This window comes from Crinia signifera, chromosome 4 (assembly GCF_055691185.1).
Source record: "Crinia signifera chromosome 4, ASM5569118v1, whole genome shotgun sequence".
In the NCBI taxonomy this organism is placed as follows: domain Eukaryota; kingdom Metazoa; phylum Chordata; class Amphibia; order Anura; family Myobatrachidae; genus Crinia; species Crinia signifera.
The window spans coordinates 193,475,281-193,496,362 of record NC_139220.1 but is presented as its reverse complement, the minus strand read 5'-3'; the positions used below and the strand labels follow the sequence as shown (position 1 = coordinate 193,496,362).

At 44.2% G+C, this 21,082-nt stretch overlaps 1 protein-coding gene across 1 annotated transcript in view; it reads left to right on the top strand.

Annotated features, from left to right (window-relative positions):
* Window positions 1–21,082, top strand: part of EXOC4 (exocyst complex component 4) — a 399,783-nt gene that overhangs the window by 316,339 nt on the left and 62,362 nt on the right. The window contains exon 14 of the mRNA XM_083183327.1: window positions 1,875–2,053. Coding sequence (XP_083039453.1) covers window positions 1,875–2,053 — 179 coding nt within the window. The remainder of the gene's footprint in view (window positions 1–1,874; window positions 2,054–21,082) is intronic.

The window sequence follows — 21,082 nt, the reverse complement described above, 5'->3', positions numbered from 1 at the left end:
ACAGATACAGTAGCATGTGTGTATGAATGCCATGCCTGATTGGGTTTAGCTGTGGCACCTGTCAACCAGGTGCCAGCCTCACTACAAACATTCCTGCATAACAATTTGTATCACCCATCTCTTCCTCCGTTTAAGATTTTGCTGAATATAAGCAGTCGGTGGAGACCTTTGCGGTACTTGTGGACAATCACGGCTCCCACGTATAGCAAAAAATCGCATTGCATGCGATTTTTTAACAGAAATGCATCCAAATGCATTGAAATGTGTATCAAACATGTTCAATGGCCCCCAAATGTCATTTTTCAGGCTGTACCACCCCCACTATCAACGCGAACCCGAAGCGTGGCGAGCGGCGGCGGTACGCGTCCTACGACCTTTTCATACCCCCACTATCCACGTCGGTGGGGAGTTGAGAATAGAGAGTGTGGCGAGTGCAGCGAGCCACCGAGCCCGAAGCGTGGCGAGGGGACACGGATACCTTCACAGGTATACGCGTCCCCTCGCGGGCTTCACAGGCGTCCGCGTCCCCTCGCGGGGCTCGCTGCGCTCGCCACACTTTCTATTCTGAACTCCACGCCGACGTGGATAGTGGGGGTATGAAAAGGTCGTAGGACGCGTACCGCCGCCCTTCGCGGGCTCGCTGCACTCGCCACGCTTCGGGTTCGCGTTGATAGTGGGGGTGGTACAGCCTGAAAAATGACATTTGGGGGCCATTGAACATGTTTGATACACATTTCAATGCATTTGGATGCATTTCTGTTAAAAATCGCATGCGATTGCATGCGATTTTTGAAAAATGCCTAAAACGGCAAAAATCGTATCCAATCGCATGCCATCGCATGCCACTACATATGGCATGTGATGGCATGCGATGGGAGCCGTGATAATCCACAAGTACCACCTTTGCAAACAGATACCTACTATGAATCACAAGGCACAAACAGTTATCGTGGTTATTATAGTAGGAGTCATCTTAATAAGAGATGCTGTGCACTATAAGAAGGAGGCTTTGTGTTCAGTTGCTAGGTTACTGCATAATATATATACTGTATATAAATGTATTCGCCGATACATATGTGCAACTAAGCCAGCCACAATTTCATGTATATGTATGTGTGTGTATATACAGTATGTCACACTATGCACCGGTGAGGGGGTTAAATGGCGGAAATCGCAGAATACCAGCAATCCTCGCTGTTTAACCCCCTCGCTGGCCACTCACCCTATTCTACGTTCCGGGGGAATCCTCGCTGCCACAGGACAGCAAGGATTCCCCCATATGTGGGGGGTCAGCTGAATACTGACACTGCTCTCTGTCTCTGTCACAGCTCGCCCCCGGCATTAAATATAGCCCTATGCTTTTCTGGCTACCAGAGATCTGTCTGAAATACAGAAATTACCTGTATGGTTACACTCATTCATCCAAAAGTGGGGATGGGATGGGATAGTTGTGTACAGCTTGCTGGTATACTAGGATGGCTTTATAAAGAGCTAGAAAAGTCATCATAATTTTGGTAGTGTAATAACATTTTGTTCCTAATAGTTGTCTTATTGCAATATTGCAGTTTTGTTTTTTATTTGCAGTTGTGTGTTTTTCAGTTTTTGTAAAGACGTGTACAGAACAGATGTTTGCCAGCTCTTTATAAGTAGTTCATAAGTGGGCCCTACAACAAAGGGGATTTTCTTCTCACCATATCGGCCATCATTGGAGGGTTCCCTCGGGATTAAGCTCCATCTAATCCATTGTTTGTTACTTTACATTTTTATCAAGGCAGCATCTGTAGATGTGTTCATATATGAAATTGGCGTGATTGTGTTCAGTTTTGCTGATCTGCAATGAAGGTAATAATCCATGTCATCTTTCTCTATTTTAGGGCTGCATTTGGTAAAGAGTCAGAAGTCCTTATCGGCAATCTTGGAGATAAATTAATTCCGCAGAATGAGATTATGAGTGATGTCAGTGACTTGAAAGCTCTTGCTAACTTGCATGAGAGCCTGGAGTGGCTGGCCGGAAGACTGAAAGCTGCTGTTGCCAGTCTACCAAGTGCACAGAGTAAGTTTAATGGAGCCCATGACACTTTCTACCAGTAGAACGCACAGAATTTTAGTCGTAAAATCATGCAGTTTGATCAGCATCATCCGGATAAAAGTTTTTCTCCAAAAAATGTGGTTGTGGTTTAAAAATCTAAGAAAAACAGTTAAACAGTTTTCCAACAATCATACACTACACCCTTGATTGTGAGGGTGTGATGTTTCTTGAATGCTGGCCATGCTTATCGTTCACCAGAATTATATATAAAATATATATAATAAGAAAGTTGATTTTTAATCTTTAAAGCAATTATTGTGCCCTGACATTCATATGGTATATGTGTTGGTGGACTATTTAGTCAGTCCCAGTCCCACGATTTCTGAGGGCAGCCCTGGTGATGCAACTTTTATGCACCAGAAGACTTTGCTGATTTATTGTAAATGAGACACTTGTATATTGTGTGTGGGACTGAGTGCTTATAGAGCACAACGGAACAAAGCTGCAACTGCTATACTGTAACATTTTGTAGACATCCAGACACTGGTGCTGTCACTAGATCGCCTAAAAAATGCCCCTACATCGTTCCGTGTGTAGGGGCCATATCGATAATCTTGAGCAGCCCGTGGCATCACTATCGCCCAGCGATTAATACCGAGCATGCTGGATATTAATCAGTTTGGAGCAATCTAGTTTTGTTCAGAATGCTTAGCACATCTCCCTGTATGTAGCTTGCTTTAGTCGCACACAGATATGTGTCACATTGTACATTAAGCGGCATGGTCTCTTGGTGCATTCCGGCCGCATAGCATTACATCTAAGGCATACCTCCCAACTTCATCAATAAGGGAATAGGGACACAGCGCGAGCGCCCGAAAAGGGGGCGTGGTATATGTAAATGATGGCGCAGTTTATGCAAATTAAGCTGCGCCCCCGTTTTCGGTCGCGAATAGATGCTGTGCACAGCGTCTATCTTGTCAGATTTGGGGGGGGGGGACTCCCAACTGCCACCCCCCCCCCGCAGCGGGACACTGCCGGCCGCGGGAGGGTCACGGGAACGTCCCCAAAAATTGGGACTTTATTTTGAAAACAAACCTGCAATAATCTGAGTGATTTATGAGTACATAATTTCCATACAATAGGTTAACTCCAGTAGAACAGTACCACTTGTGGCAAGGTAAATATGGAAACCTGTACAATATTTGATCACATTTAAGGAAGCGCTGCTGCTGTTGACTTATCGATTGATGTTTTATTGTAAGTTCCTTTTGCTAATACGTGAAATGGCATGTTTGGGAGAACTAAGATATTTTACTCTCATTATTTTGTGGGCCTAATTAAGCATGACTTTGTAGCCTTGCAGAAAACCGCAGAACTATAGCTCCTGGCACCAGCATGTGGGAGGTCGCCCTGCATACAGGGTCCCTCCCTGCGATTGAAAATACTTGCAATTGCATCGCTAGTATGTGAGCTCTTTGCTATACAGTGAAGCGCTCGCTTGCTTAGTGTTGCCCCCTGGCTGTGCGGCCGAGCTGAAAAGTCAGTTGATGGGCTGCACAACATCAAGCCACTACCGCTGCCCGCCCTGCAAACAGTCCAGACACGCCTGCGTTGTCTGGGACAGGCCCCCGCTACACTGCCCCCATGGGCTCTTGAACTGCAGTCTCATTTTACTGAATGTGAACACAGTTTAAGAGGTGCACTGCCACGTGCACGCTTGTGCAAATGACAAAACAATTGCCTGATTTTATTTCTTTTTTTAATCAGCGTACCAAATGGCATTAGGCCTTTTATCAGTGTCCAATGAATTAAGAACTGTAGCTGTTTTTTCTTTTTTATAATTGCTAATGGCCTTTGCATCTATGGTTTATTAATACTGCTAGCTGATAATTTACACAGCTAAAAATATTACTCCAGATATTGACTCTGGTAATATCAGTTCAGACTGACTTTATTTACTCCCCTGTTGAAATGAAAGGTCAAATCCCGAAAACGTAATCACTCAGCAGAGAGGTCAGGCAATTGTAGATTTAAATGGAATATGTGATGAGGTGCAATGCAGCAAGGACCAGCCTGGCTCTGCAGTCCTATTCACTTATGCAAGCTTAAAGTGATGAGAGAGAGCATGTATAATTGTTCTGAACACTGGAAAAGGCACTGGACAAGTATAATGATTCATATTACTGTTCTATATGATTGCTGCAAGTCAGAGGTGCTCCTTATTAAAATGCTGATAGTATGAATACATGCAGTGTTTTATCTCCCAGCATTCTTCTATATAAAATTGGAATACGATAAGCCCCACTCCTGACCTGCCCAACTACCATCCACCAAAAATACCACTATGGTATACACACTCCACCCCTTTCCAGATTAATGACTTCTGAGTGTCTGTCCGAATCTGGATATTTGGAAGATACTGTACTTGTATGTAACGTGCAATCAAAATATCTCTTGTATAATAGCCCAGAACTGTCAGTCTGTGAGTGTGTGTATAACGCTGGGCGGAGTCATAGACACACTCACAGACTCATCACACACACAATAGCTGCTGCAGGGCACCAAAGAAGTGGCCCATAATGTGCACACATCCCCACACACATTATGGGTCACCCACCCCACCACAGACCTGCTATTTACCGCGGAACACATCCCAAACTCCAGTGACCTCACCGCTAGAGGTGTGGTATTGCACCCATTAAGGGCGTGTCTCCATCTAGTTCGCACACCTCCAAACCCTGCTGCCAATAGATGGGTGAGGAGCCGCTCTCCCTCTAGCCCGCCGTAATCCTCACGCCTCCAATCCCACCCACCGCTGGCAGCCATCCGCCGACCTTGCCCGGCTCCCCCCTCCCAAGCTTATGGTATACAGCTGGGGCCGGGCTGAGTACGGCGCTGCAATGCTGAGAGGGCCGCCGCCAGCATGGAGAACTGGCCACAAGCCAGTGGGTGGGTGCCATTGGCCACTGTGGGAACATCCTCCTGCACGCCAACCGCATGCTCCCACACACTGAGGTAAGTGGGCATGGGGGCAGTTCTGTGGCTGGCTGTGTAACAATGCCCCCTGCGCTATGACCGCGATGGTGGCAACCTGAGGGGTTCTAGCGGGGAGGAGGGAGAGAGAATACAGCCGGAGGTCATTAAAAAGCCATCCCCAGAAAAGCATCACCTGGGAAAAAGTGATCATGGTCTAAGGGTTTGTGGCTAAACCATGCTGTGTTGCTGGGGATAGAGGGAGAAGAGGCTGTGCTGCTATATCTAACTCTACACCCCCCCTTTCCCCCTCTGCAGCCTAAACCTGACCTAACTCCCCACCCACAGCCTAAACCCAAATACTTCCTTCCCAGAGTCTATTTCCTGACCCTCCCTCCCTCAGCGTCAACCCTGACCCTCCCTCCCTCAGCGTCAACCCTGACCCTCCCTCTCACAGCGTCAACCCTGACCCTCCCTCAGTGTATACCGTGACCATAATGCGTTTACATGTTATGGGGGCGGAGCTCCTTGCGACGGTGTGAGGAGCACCCGTAGGGCATGATGAATCACCTAGTGTTATTATATTGAAGTAACAATTAAGGAGCAGATTATATATATATATATATATATATATATATATATATATATATATATATATATATATTAAATATGGAAACTTTATTGGCAAAGCACCAGTTTGTTAGTGCTGGAATCAAAATGAATCTGCTCATGTGTTAAAAAAAAAAAAAAATGACTAAGAAACCATAATGAAATATTGCAACATTTACTTAGTTACTGAAAGCAAGAGGTCCGTAACTGGGCTAGCCTTAAAATACTATAGCATGATATAATATTTCTCAGCTTTGTATTTTATATGTACATTATTTTATATCAGGTTATAAACATGTATCCTGAGAGCATGTTTAAATGCCTAAGAAGGCAGAATTTTGTCATATGACCATTTTTTATTTTATAATCGGTTAAATGTGTGCTCAGGATAGTGCTGCGAAAGGGTTAATCTCTGTAGGATTTGCAGACCTAGCGCCCACAGTGCTGCTAGAAGAGGACACACAGCGTATAATGCTGTGCACCGGGGACATCTTTGCCTCATGGTCAGCTTGTCAAGACGCCAGACTAGAGATAAAAATTCAATCACCTTCCACTGCTGTGGTGCCACAATTATCACTCATTTAAAACCAGCGCAGCTAATGGAGTGTTTTATCATGGCAGACAGTGGCAGCCCTGTTCATTACTTAGTGTTTGCTGATGTGATGGCCCTTCCACTTCTCTCCTCTTATCTCCCCTCACTCACAATTGGATTTTGTATTACCGGAGCAGTCAGGTGCGACAAGTCATTTTCTTCTCTCTTGTGTTTTAAAGGAATACAAACGCAGCTTCCTTCTTTAACGATTACATTTAGGGATTATAGATGTAGTCACACTTGTGAATCAGAAAATAGAATCATTCTCTAAGCATTCTTGAATCGTTAGAAATAGAGAAGGTTCAGTTTTGTTTTCCACCTCCTAAATAACCCATTGCTAAGCGTATATCACTGAGATAGTAAAAAAAAAAAAAAATACAAAAGCAGATAATTGTAACTGATTGTTTTTGTGCATAATGTCAATTGTTATATCCAGAGTTCTGGAAACATAGCACACACCATGTATCCCTAAAAATCCCTAGTACCATTGTCTCCTGCTCATATTGAGTGCCAGAGTATCTTTTTAAAGGCATAAACTGTTTTTCTATAAGCTGCTATCAACTATCTAGAACTTATACATAACATCCCCTGATTTTCTTCTTTTTCCTTGGTACCTTATTAGTTTCTATGTTTCTATGTTCATAACAGCTATGTGATCTCCAGCTATCCTCTCCTCCTTCCATCCCACATCATAGCTATGCCATCCTCAGATGTCTTCTCCTCCTTTCTCCTCACAACCCCAGCTGTCCTCTCCATCCTTCCAACATTACAGCTATGTCATCCTCAGGTGTCCTATCTTCCTTCCTTCTCACATCATAGCTATGTCATCCTCAGGTGTCCTCTCTTCCTTCCTTCTCACATCATAGCTATGTCATCCTCAGGTGTCCTCTCTTCCTTCCTTCTCACATCATAGCTATGTCATCCTCAGGTGTCCTCTCTTCCTTCCTTCTCACATCATAGCTACACCACAAGTGAAATAGCTCCCCCTGTGGATCTTTTAAATAGTGTCAGTGAGTAATGGGTACACCTGTGCACATGTCAGGTTTAATTTAATATTTCTGGACAAACTGGCTAAAAGAACATAATATAAAATCATGTTGGTGTAATAAAAAATAATAATCTCCAACCCGGTTAAAAAGCAGGGTTGGAGACCTGGGAATTTTGACATGGGTCGAACCGTTCACACTGAAAAAAAAAAATCTGTGTTAAAAGGCAAATTACCGGGTTGACCCACTGTCTCCCTCTTCCATCCCCATTATCCACTGCCTCCTACTTGCATTAGCAGTCACTTCACTTGTTTTGTGCCTTTGCATTGCTACTGTCCATGTGCTGTCTGCTGACGACACGTGGTGGCCATCCTGTGGTAGCTTGCTGGGGACCTGTAATTTTTTAGTGTCTGACAGGATCCCAGAGCAAAATAGTTTGAGAACCCATGATCTAGATCAGTGGTTCCCAACCCTGGTCCTCAAGTACCCCCAACAGTGCACGTTTTCCAGGTCACCCGGCAGGTGCACAGGTGGAGCTAATTACAGCACTTGTGATTCTGTGTGGAGACCTGCAAAACATGCACTGTTGGGGGTACTTGAGGACCAGGGTTGGGAACCACTGATCTAGATCACAGGTTCTCAAACTCGGTCCTCAGGACACCACACAGTGCATGTTTTGCAGGTCTCCACACAGTCACAAGTGAAATAATTGACTCCACCTGTGGATCTTTTAAAATGTGTCAGTGAGTAATGAGTGCACCTGTCAGGTGACCTGGAAAATGTGAACTGTGTGGGGTCAGAGTTTGAGAACCCCTGATCTAGATATTTAAGCTTTGTATGACATTAAGGAACAGGACCATCACGGCTCTACAAAACTAAATGTTCAGGTTTAATGTAATATTTCTGGACAAACTGGCTAAAAGAACATAATATAAAACCATGTTAGTATAATTAAAAATAAAAAAGGAATGCAGAAGATATGTTCTTGTTACATTTTGTGATTTGTAAAGCTACAATCCTAAGGACTGCTAACTTATGCAGTATGTTAGTTCCCCCTCCTCCTCCCTTCTTTGCTTGGCGTTCCGTGCCAATAAAGGATTGAACAAAGATAAATAAAAGCAAAAAGCATTTAGTTTGTTTACTATTGATTAACAAAATGTCAATTGAATGTAACAGATCCACATTACTTAGGAACGCAGGTTGTAAACAGCTGAATAGGTGCAGAGGCTACACTACTTTACATGTCTCACTAACGGAGAAACCACTAACATTCATTCACACACCGCAAAATAGGCAGGTGTGCAATAATGTAGTGTATTCATAAGTCAACCTTATATTCTACCTAATACATAACAAATAGCACACTAAGGGGGGTACATTTACTAAGATGGGAGTTCTACTGGAGATGGGATGTTGTCCATAGCAACCAATCAATCAGATTATACTTATTTATTTAGCATCTTCTAGAAGATAAGTTTAATTGGTTGCTATGGGCAACACCTCTTCTGCAATAGAACTCCTATCTTAGTAAATGTACTCCTAATAGCATGACCAATTGTAGATCCCATAGGCAAACACAGAGGGGGTTTCTGGTTGCCCAGAACCCCCCTCCTCCTGTCAGCAAGTGCCTTACATTATGACAAGTTGACAACAATAGCACTGGTATATGATATGATCAGTAGAGCTGCCACCACATCATACAGTGTAAGGGACAGAGCAGAGCTGCTGCACATGCCCAGCATACCAGCTTCTTCTACCACATCTACTGTATGTGTGGATCTGAGCCCTGAAACATTGCAGTGGACCAGAGAGTAGCTGCCAGGCGGAAGAGACAGGAGCCTTACTATGAAGTGGGAGATTGTGAGCTTAGAAAATGCAGTACTGTTTCTATTATGTTTGTGTATTTCTTTCTTATGTTTAACCTTTTCCTGACCACTTATCTTATTTAAATGTTTGAAAGAGCCTATACTATACACCATATGTACTGTTAAATATCAATACTGTAATCCATACAGTATCCAGTGTATAACGAGACCAATTTTCAGGGCTGTTACCGCTCCCCCACACTTACTCCAGTGGGATATTTTGGATTACATTTGGAAACCCCCCTCTAGAAATCCTGCCGAGCTCCAGTGGAGCAAAGCGAGAACGGGACAAGGGCACGGCTGTCGAGCTAGCTCGACAGCTGTGCCCCTGACATTGAATACCCCCCTAAGACAAACAAGCCTTCGTTATATGCATGCATTATGAATGAGAAGTCAATGGGGCAATTAAAATTATTATATAGTTAAATTGTGGTTTTTTCATGGTTGCGTCTGGATAGCGCAGAAGTCCAATCCATTAAAAGTCTTTCTACATGAGAAAGTGGGACTTGCCGCCACCACTTACCTTAGTACTCTCCCATAAAGGTGACTGTTATTTCATTATAATACCTTCCAAATCAGAACCATAAATATCTAATTAGTAGGTAAGAAATATTGCATTATCTGACTCAATTGCATATGTAGTTATATTGAAATGCCATAATTATTCCAAAACATTCAAGTATGTCATAATAAGGGTTAAAGAAATGTGTCATTTCACTTGACTTGCAAATATATGCTGCATGCTAGTTAATGAGTTTCTCTATCTATAAACTGATCTACTGTAAGTCACAGATCATTACACACTCAGTGGTATTATATTTCTTTGCTACAATTAACATTTGAAAACTACAAAACACATTAATAATAGATGGACCATTGGTTACTTTTCTTCCAAGTTCTTGTCAGAATTATAATAATAAATTATGTAGCACTACAGGAGAAAGAGAAGACTTGAAATCAAATGTTCAACTATAATATCATGTAATATATGGCAGAAACAAGATTTGCTTCTTCTTGCTTGGAAAACAAGTTGGCTTCCTCTAAAGCAGGCATGTTCAAAGTCCGGCCCGCGAGCCAATTGTGGCCCGTGGTGTCATTTTAAGTGGCCCGCAGCCTCCAGGTGGAGCATTAGATGCAGGACGCACAGCACGGGACTACAGAGGTGGGGCCTCTGGCGAGCGCACATTACCTTGTGTGACTGTGTAGTGGTGAGAGGGTGTCGGCAGCCACTGTTCGGCATATTCCAGTAAGTAAGTTTTCCAACCCCCATCCCCAGTGGTGGGCTTGGCCGATTTCAGTGTCCTGGGGCTGGCTTGTGGAGAGACAATTAGCGAAAGCTATAACAGGGAATAAGCAGGGCTGGCCCAACTGTTACGCCGGGTACGTGGCCTTATAAAGCGCCACAATGAAAAAGGCACCAAGAAGCAGTTAATTCGCTCAGCGCTGCTGGTATATAAAGCATGCGTGGCTTTTGTAAGGTCCTGGTTGGACTGATAAAAAGGTCCGTCCGTCACAAATGGAGAGCTGGCTGCATGAGGGACACAGAGCAACAGGAACAAAGTGGACGCCAGCAATTACCACCAAAATTGCTGGCCTGTTCATCACTGATAGAAAGGCGGCTGCGGGAGGGACATGGACATCTGCAGGTGAAAGGTTATCTATGGGGACAGCCTCATAGTATAGTTGCAGTCCCTGTGTATACGACTGCTTGTTGGGGGTCTCTCTGTGTCAGTACTGACCAGTGTCCTCCACCTTATTGCTGCCCAGCTGGGGCCCAGTGCGGCTGCAATTCCCTCTTCTGCCAGTGTCAGCCTACACCATGGAGACTCCACAACAGCTGAGCTGCAGCTTTTTATCTTTCTTGCTGTGAGTACATTTTAGCTGCCTATACATATTATTGACAGGCAGCCGAGTTCGAGGCTTGAAATTTATATAGTCAACTTGAGTCTACATTAACTAAACTTTCCTTCACTTTGGGAATGTACATTTAATGACTATTGGAACCTAAAGTACATAGGAGAACAATCAGTTTGTGCATTGGAGATGATCAATTACAAAATAAGCAAGTTGAATTATTGTTTTTATTTATTGTTGTGCTTGATATGTGAATACATGTTCTTATTTATATATATGATATATTTTTATATTAAATACATTATTACATTCATACATTTAAATATTACTGCTCTGATCAATTCATTTTCTCTACTACTTTAGCACTCCATTAGATTATCTTTTGTATGGCCCCTGCACTCTTTCTGTCCCTGCGTCCTCGCTGTCACACTCACTCTGCATCCCCGTTGGAATTCTCCCTGTCACCGCACCCCAGATGTCACTCTCTCTCTGTCCCTGCATCCCCATTGTCATTCTATTTGTCCCTGCTGAAACTTTTCCTGTCATTGTGTCCCAGCTATCACTGTACCCCCAGTTCCCCACCATCACTGTCCTTACATCCCCGCCTCCACTTTCCCTGAATCGTCACTGTCCCTGAATTTTGGCTCATTCCATGTGACAAAGTGTGAGTTTTGGCTCATTCATTGTAGCATAACTTGGATAATGGCTCATTCGGTGTGGTAGGTTTATGCACCAATTGTTGCCCACATTGTAGCTCCATCCACAATATAAATAGTAAGGGGTGCCTAAATCTTTATTCGCTTACCAAGAAAATAAGGCTCGGGCCGGCCCTGGATAGAAGGGAGGGGGAGATCCCCATACATAGCTGCTGCTGGGGAAGTGGGGTGGGAGGCGGGGCAGCAGTGGGCCGCTTCTTTGTGCTGCCAACTGGGCTGAAAGTTGCCAGACAGCCCCTGCCCGTCCCCCACCCGGGCTCCACTCCATCCTCGGTCTGCAATCTCTCCTCCTGTGGCCTGCCACGATCACATTGACCGCAGTATGCCGGGAGGGAGGAGGGGGGATGGCAGCAGCATGCAGAGCAGACTCTGCAGAGGAGGGTGACGGCAGGAGCAGGGAGCTCAGGATCTGTCTCCTCCTTGTGGTGCCTGCTTGGCCTCTCCATCCTCTGACTTACAGAGGGGGCCATACAGAGAAGGAGGGTCAGGCAGGGGAATATACTGTGAAGCTGGGGGGAAATAGAGTGGGGGACATTCTGAGAAGGGTGGAGCAGGCTGAGGGAAATACACTGAATGGGGGCAGAGGGGGGGACATATCAGAGTCAGCTTTATTGGGCAGGTATACTTGCTTATACTAGGAATTTGATTTGGATTGCTGTGCAACAGCCGTTTAGGTAACAGTTAAATAGTGACAGTACAGACATACAGGTATACACTTGATGTGCCCTGGGGTTTGTAGATGCAGAGAACATATACCCGCCGAGCTGCACAGCGCCTAGGCAGCCATCAGTGGTGCCACTGGTCATTGCAACAGCCAGGTAGGTAACAATATAAGCAGGTACAGTTATCACACAGGGAACACCTACCCGCGAGCTGCACAGTGCCTAGGCAGCCATCAGCTGGCCACTGGTCATTTCAACAGAGTCATATAGAGAAGCAGGGGCAGATTGGGAATTAAAAGCAGCCCGGGAAACATTTTGAAGCGGCCCGGGGGGGGGGGGGGGGGGGAGGACCAGTTGCGCGCCGCAGGTGCACCGGGTTTTTTGGGGCATGGCCTAGTGATATGGGGGTGTGGCCTATTTAAACTAGTTCACGCCCCATTTTCGCTGCTGTGGTGGCTTTAAGCTGGAAATATTCTTTGTAGCAGTGCTGGCACAGGCCAAGCTTCATTCGCCAGCAATTGCTGAGGTCACCACTATTGTTAGCAAACTCATGTAATACTGGGAGACAACTGGAAGGGTCCAGAAGATTCCGTGCCAATGAATAGGGTGATAGCAGGGACAGAGAAAGCTGCTCTGCCCATACCTCCCGACAGTCCCGATTATCAGGGCCTGTCCCGCTGTCCCTCCCGCGGCCGGCAGTGTCCCGCGGTGAGGGGGGCTGTTGGGAGTCCCCCCTGTCGGCTGCTAAGCAGCGGGGAATAAACGCAGAGGGGGCAGAGTGGGGGACATGCAGAGAACGGGGGAGCAGGCTGGGGGAAATACACTGAATGTGGGCAGAGAAGCAGGGAGCAGGCTGGGGGAAATACACTGAATGGGGGCAGAGTGGGGGACATGCAGAGAAGGGGGAGCAGGCTGGGGGAAATACACTGAATGTGGGCAGAGGAGCAGGGAGCAGACTGAAGGAAATACACTGAATGGGGGCAGAGTGAGGGACATGCAGAGAAGGGGGAGCAGGCTGGGGGAAATACACTGAATGTGGGCAGAGGAGCAGGGAGCAGGCTGGGGGAAATACACTGAATGGGGGCAGAAGGGGGGACATGCAGAGAACAGGGGAGCAGGCTGGGGGAAATACACTGAATGTGGGCAGGGAGCAGGCTGGGGGAAATACACTGAATTGGGGGCAGAGTGGGGGACATGCAGAGAAGGGGGGAGCAGGCTTGGGGGAAATACACTGAATGGGAACAGAGTGGAGGACATACAGTGAAGGAGGGTCAGGCTGGGGGACAGACAGTGAAGGAGGGTTAGGTTGGGGGAAATACATTGAATGGGGGCAGAGTGGGGGACATACAGTGAATGGGGGTCAGACTTGGGGACATACAGTGAAGGGGAATTAGAATCACCACTATAGTGGCTTCACAGCTCTACTTTCCTAATGTGTCGGCCCCCACAAATTTTCAACTCACCTAATCTGGCCCTCTTTGCAAAAAGTTTGGACACCCCTGCTCTAAAGCCTCTGTGTTGGCAGGAAATACACAGTTTACCAAGTTGGAGTAGCAGTCACTAACAGGGCTAGCTGACAATTACATGGCACTGGCCTCCAGGAAATAGGTTCTGCCACCTCATGTGAGGAGGAGGGACCACCAGAGAAAAAGTAGAGACGATGGGGGAAATTTACTAATACCGCTTTCACACAGTGGTGGGCAAATAACCCGGAACTACCTGGCTTTTGAAGAGCTGGGTTATTCGGCTGCTTGCTGTCAGACCCCTTTCACACAGGAGAGCAAATGTAGACCCAGAAATTTGCTCTATTACATGGGGTTGTGTGAAAGGGTCAACCCGGATCCTTAAATCTGGATATCTGATCCTGGTCATTTGCTGGGTCGGAGACCCTGGAGATTAAGGGGGGGTATTCAATCCAGGCTGTCGTGATCCTAGCCCATTTGCGGTCTGATTGATAGGTAAATGACGGGATTTAATGTTCCGTCTGCTGATCGGCGCAAAGGAGGCTTGGCCGTGAAACCGGGATTGCAACAATCCACGGCCATTATCAGCAGAATGGGCCCGACAGCTTCTAAAGTCGGGCCCGTTCTGCCATGATCAATGCTGTCGCTAAATAGGGCATTGAATAGGGAGCCACCGCTATTTACCCTGTCTGAAATAGCGGCGGCCATTGAATACCCCCTAAGACCGTGATTGACCCTTTCACACAGAAATATGACCTGTGCACAGTATTTCATGAAATTCCCGGGTTGAACGGCTTACCCAGGAATTTCATTTTCTGTGTGAAAGGGGTATAAGATAGCAACATCCCATGTGAAATAGAACTCCTATCGGCAACCAATCAGATACTATCTATTATCTTCCATGAGGTGATAAATAAATAAGAAGTAGATTCTGATTGGATGCCTATAGCAACATGCCATGTGAAATAGAACTTACATCTTCGTAAATTTCCCCCAATGTGTAATAGCAGTAAATAAGAGTAAATTGCGCTTATCGTTGCATCAGGCCTAAAAGTGTCATTTTTAATCCCTTGTAAACAATCTGTATGAAATGCATATGAAAGATACATCTAGAAATGTAATTAAACCCCACATAGTCCTATAAGGTATTTTATAGCCAAAAAGTTTTTATACTGCTAAAAAAGATTGTATACTGTATATATCTACTATGGGAGCACACTACAGTATATAAAAGTACATAATGTGTATTCTCCAGGTAAACATTCCATATAACATGTGCACATCACATATGGAGTTTTAATTATCTTGAAAAAGAATCAGGCTATAGTGATAATTGTTGAAACTAGTGTGATAGATTAGTGATTAATAATATTATTAATAACAACATTTGTATTATCTTTTATATCTCTAAAGGCATGTACACACGGTGCGATTTTGGCTTAAAATTTTGACTATATAGTCAAAATTGTATGGAAGTTAGTCAAAATCGCACTGCATTAGATACTGATACATGGCGTCAGTATCACATGGAAAAATAGACTGCGGGGAAGTCTGTTTTGACTGTCGTCAGCAGTATATTTGGCCATCGACCAAAACGGACCTTATTCACACCTGTTCTCTGGGATCAGAGTGTTAGAAGCCCGTGGAGCAGGTAAAGTCCCCCCCCCTGAACTCATGTCCCCCGCCCCTGTGCATGATGGCTGCGAACAAGTTTGCAGGCATGCACATGGGGGAATATCATGCATGTAATGATTTTCCCCTGCTCCCAATGTTAAGTAAGCCAGGACTCACTCAGCCCTACACTCTTTGGTCCTTATTCAGAGTAAAGGCCCATACACACTATATAAGATTATCTTTCTTAGAATGAAAATTTGAACATTTTTGGGAGCAAATGACAATTGTCCATTTGCTCGTAAACAGGGAAAACAAGGCAAAAATAGTCATTCAGACAATTTCCAGATTTTCCTTTTAACCAGCCAGATTGGAAAGATAATGTTATAGTGTGTATGGGCCTTTACTCTGAAAAAGGACCAAAGAGTGTAGGGGTAACATGGTAGCCCAACGAGATACCATTCTCAAACCTATAAAACAAATTGAATAAAATTAGGTCGCCATGAGCTTATTGAGCTGGGGTAGGGGAGGTGCGGCAGTTTTGTATATCTCAATGCTTTGTAGTATGCAGTGGAGGATGTGGTTGTTTTTATAGTAGTGTACATTATTATTATTGGTTGATTACCAGGCAAAAAATGGGAAATTATTGTTTGAAAAAATGACTGCCCTCTTTCAGTTGATGATGCACTTAAGTGTAGGGGGAAAGATTTCATGTGTTTTCACCATGTGTGGCCAATCGATCACCATCATCATTATCAATACAGCAGTGTCAGACCAGATTGGGGAACGTTACCCCTTTTATTTTATAATATTTCTTCAGTGTTCAAATGTGTTCTAGTTGCCTTGATGTTTTTAAATGGGATACTTAAGTAGCTTTAACCACTTACTTGACACAGATGATCTCCTTCTGTTAGTTATTGGAGGGGGGTTTGTGTGTGTGTGTGTGTGTGTGTGTGTGTGTGTATATATATATGTATGTATGTATATATATATATATATATATATATATATATATATAGGAGAAGGAATATCCGCGTCACTCCAGGGGACTTAGGTTTTCAAGTAATACGTCTTTTAATAAATATCAAGACATATGCATACAGAGGTCGACGTTTCAATACTTAACAGTATTTTTATCAAGACAGCATACGTCAGGAAAAGATAATAACAGCGCTCGGCGGCGCACAGACACATATTTATACTCACCAGCATGAGATCTTCACCACGGCCGGGTGCAGTGAGCGTCCCCTCCGGCGGGAGCGGCGCTGTATGCTGACGTCAGTCCTGACTAAGTTGCCAAGCAACAGTACAGGACGCCGTCCCCGGCCGCAGTTAGGATCATAGCTGGCCGTCAAAAACGCAACATAGGAGTACAGCAATACAGGGTGCTGATGTATCAAATAACACATGCAGACAACTAGGCTCTGAGCACTGTCTCTAAATTATTGGATACAATCCTGCAACCCCATGTCCAGTTACAGTCCACGTTTATTAAGGACACTACAGCCTTCCTCACATTGCTACAACGATTTAACACCATTCCCCCAGACACGGTATTGGTAACGATGGACGTGTGCAGCCTGTACACGTCCATCCCCCAACAGGCAGGAATGGCAGCGGTAGCATTGTTCTTGCGTAACAATGACATACAGGACCTGGACCAATCAATTTTTTTGCAATTATTACGCCTCACATTAGAGCGTAACTACTTTCTATACGACGGAAGATTCTTCCAACAACTTAAAGGGTGTGCCATGGGCAGTCCGGTGGCACCCAGCTTTGCCAATATCTTTATGTTTGGTGAAGAACAAGAGAAGTTCCTCCATCACCCAATATTCAAACAATATGTCCTCCTTTTTGTCCGCTTTATCGACGATGTGTTTATGCTTTGGACTGGCCCCATCCAGTTCCTTGAGGACCATGTGGCAGCCATCAACATGAGTGACACCCCGATAAAATACACCTATAATGTCCAAACTAGGAGTATAAACTTTTTGGATGTCCTAGTCAGCATCCAAGACAATAAGATTCAAACTGCTATTTATACCAAAGCCACTGATCGGAACACCCTGCTGTTATCTTCGAGCCATCATCCCAAACCACTTAAACGCGGGCTACCCAAATCACAATTGATGCGGGTAGCGAGAATATCCAGCACCATGGAAGCAGCAGTTCATAGTACTAATATGATTGTGGAAAGATTTCACCAGAGAGGGTACCAACTAGCCCATCTCAGAGATCAACAAAGGGAAGTATTAGCCATGTCCAGGGAAACATTATTATCCAGTAAACAAAGAACGGGGGAGTCCATTTTGCCATGGAAACAGCAGTTTACCACCAGTAGCCCTGTTGTACAAAGAGCCACCAAGGCATTGTGGCCCTTGGTGAAAACGGACCCAGCCTTACCGTGCTTCAAATCATCGAGACCCCTATCATGTTATACTCGGGGCCGCAATATAAAGGACTTCGTGGTCCACACGGACATAACGGGATTTACCAGCAACACCCCACCTACCAACTTTCTCCAACGGCAACCTGGGTGTTATAAGTGCTTGAAGTGCACCACATGCATGAACTTAGTGGTGACCAGAACATTCAAACACCCCCATACTGCACAGATTTTCCCCATAAAACATGTGCTATCATGTCTTTCCACTCACATCATATATCTACTATACTGCCCGTGCCTACTCCACTATGTAGGTAAAACCATCAGGACTGTTCGTGAGCGGATGGCACTGCATAGGTCATCTATTAATAGTGCACTTTTAACCAAAAAGTCGGACCAACCAGTAGCCCGCCACTGGTTAGAGATGAACCATTCCATCTCAGATATCAGATTCATAATCATTGACCATATACCTGCATCCATCCGTGGAGGTGACAGGGCTGGCCAGTTGTTAAGACTGGAATCTAAGTGGATCTATCGCCTACAGACCATAAGACCGCAGGGTCTTAATGAAAGGTTTAGCTGGCAGATATTTCTTTAAGTGCTAACTATATGACCATATTACATTATTGTATTTCTGTCCTCCCCATCAGTAGACCCATATGGGCGTGACATTCTTCATGTGTCATTCTGCATGTGCTCAGAGCCTAGTTGTCTGCATGTGTTATTTGATACATCAGCACCCTGTATTGCTGTACTCCTATGTTGCGTTTTTGACGGCCAGCTATGATCCTAACTGCGGCCGGGGACGGCGTCCTGTACTGTTGCTTGGCAACTTAGTCAGGACTGACGTCAGCATACAGCGCCGCTCCCGCCGGAGGGGACGCTCACTGCACCCGGCCGTGGTGAAGATCTCATGCTGGTGAGTATAAATATGTGTCTGTGCGCCGCCGAGCGCTGTTATTATCTTTTCCTGACGTATGCTGTCTTGATAAAAATACTGTTAAGTATTGAAACGTCGACCTCTGTATGCATATGTCTTGATATTTATTAAAAGACGTATTACTTGAAAACCTAAGTCCCCTGGAGTGACGCGGATATTCCTTCTCCTGTATCTATCTCCACCGAAGGCACCCGGGGCAGCTGATTGTTTTTTGCAGAGTGCCGGTTCACACACCCTCTGTATATATATATATATATATATATATATATATATATATATATTTAGATATGTGGATTGTGAAATGAGGGTATGTTAATAACAGGGTGGGTACACTGGGAATGGGATTTCTCTGCCACTGAGGATCTATTATCATTACTTAAAAGATTAAGATTTATTGCCACGAAGATGTTAACTCTCGGGGATGGGAGGTATATTTGCAATGGGGCCCAATGGAAATGGGGGGGGACACCCTCCGTAATATTTTTTTTTTTTTCAATAAAAGCTTTAAATACATTTTTGAAAAGTACATTCTAAATGTAATTAAATAAATATAAAAAGACTGTCCGTGGTTAATTTGGCTGCAATGTTCTGCATACAGTTAATTTTATGTACCTTATTTTTTCAATAAATATCACACACAGGAGGCCATAATAAAAAAATTTAGGATATCAGTGATATTGCGCCTTGGCTGCAGTCTTTGTATCAGTGCTGCTATTTTAACTTTGATTTTAAACAAACAATACTATGTGCAATTAACAAGTCATCAGAAGTGGAGAACTTAAGTTTTAAAATGGTACCTCATTTATCGATTTTGGTTAAGAATGACGGGAGAAAAAAGGAATCCTCACCAAAAATCTGATGTAGTTGGTCTGATCCAGCATTTTAATTTTTCCTTTATTTTTTCAAACATCAGCAACACTAGCTTAACAAAATTAAAAGGTGAATGGTTTGTTACTCCTATTAAAATATTTTTGACATCTGTCGGTATCAATTAAAATGCATTTATCAAATGCATGCAAAGGGAGATTACTATAAATCCGGCATGGCCAAACTGTGGCCCTCAAGCTGTTGTGAAACTACACATCCCAGCATGCCATGCCATACTTTTAGCATTCCCTAATCTGTGGTAAGGATTGATGGGACTTGTAGTTTCACCACAGCTGGAGGGCCATAGTTTGGACATGCCTGCGAGTGTAAACAAAAGCCAAAACATACTCTTGCCACTGAGTGACAATGACAGGCCTATATTTCAGATTGCTATCAGAGAACAGTTATATCTGTGCTCCTGGCATCTTAAGTAGATGCCGATGTGTAAGTGCCAGGCTTCTATTCAGAAATGCTGCTTCTTTCCAGATATTCACAATACAAAAGAACTGAAACCAGCAGAGAAGTTATGCCCTCTTTACATAGGCTCATTTCATGTGTGAATTTATGCCTTGGAGCAGAGGCAGCCCAACAGCACCGCAGGCAGTTTTAACGAGACAATTCATTAAGCAGCCGACGCACTCGGGCCGTAAAGAACATTAATTCAGCAAATGAAAAACTAATAGACTGTTTAGTAGGCTCTTCATCACGGTTGACAGTCTGAACTCTCTCCATCATCACTGTTTACTGAGGGATCATGGATGCTACTTATAGATGCTCTTATTTTATAAAATCTCGAGTGCACCTCGGGCTGGGCTACTTCTATGTTTCATTAGATTTTTTGACCAGCTTCAATGTTATACTCACCATGTACCTCCACAAAGTTATGGCAGTGATCTACATTTATATTTTAATATATTGAATATGGTGTTGTGGGATCTTTTGTAAAGCATATGTTTTATTTACTTTTTGCTCTGTGCTTAAGGCTAATAGTCAGAGGTTCTACACTCTTTATGTCTGTAGATATACTGAAATGTAATTATATATAGTTATTAATATAGAAACAAAAAGCATTTAAAATATGTATCATTATCAGTGCATGGTCTTGTTTGACAACCAAGAGGCCAATGCTAATAGAACATTTTTATGTACACCTGTCCCCACTGGCCAGAGGTACCAGGAAAAAACAATGCTTCTTGGCATTGGCCAGGGAATTCCTAGGTGCGGGGCCCCCTACCAAGACCAATGTCGCCTAATTTAAAATTAGAACATTAAACATGAGCTTCTAAACTGTTTCGAAGCTTTTGTGTTGGTAGTAACATTCATGAACGGCAAATATATGGAGCGTACTTTCTCTGTACTTAGTATGTCAGGTATGTGGCAAACTGCTGCTTGAAAGTGGTTGAATAGAGTTTTGATGCTTATAGCAGTTCATTTGTTGTACTGGGGCACATCCATGGGTAGGGTTCTTGTAAGATTGAGGTATATTCTGTGTGCACATCCCACAGAGGAGGCACATCTTGAGT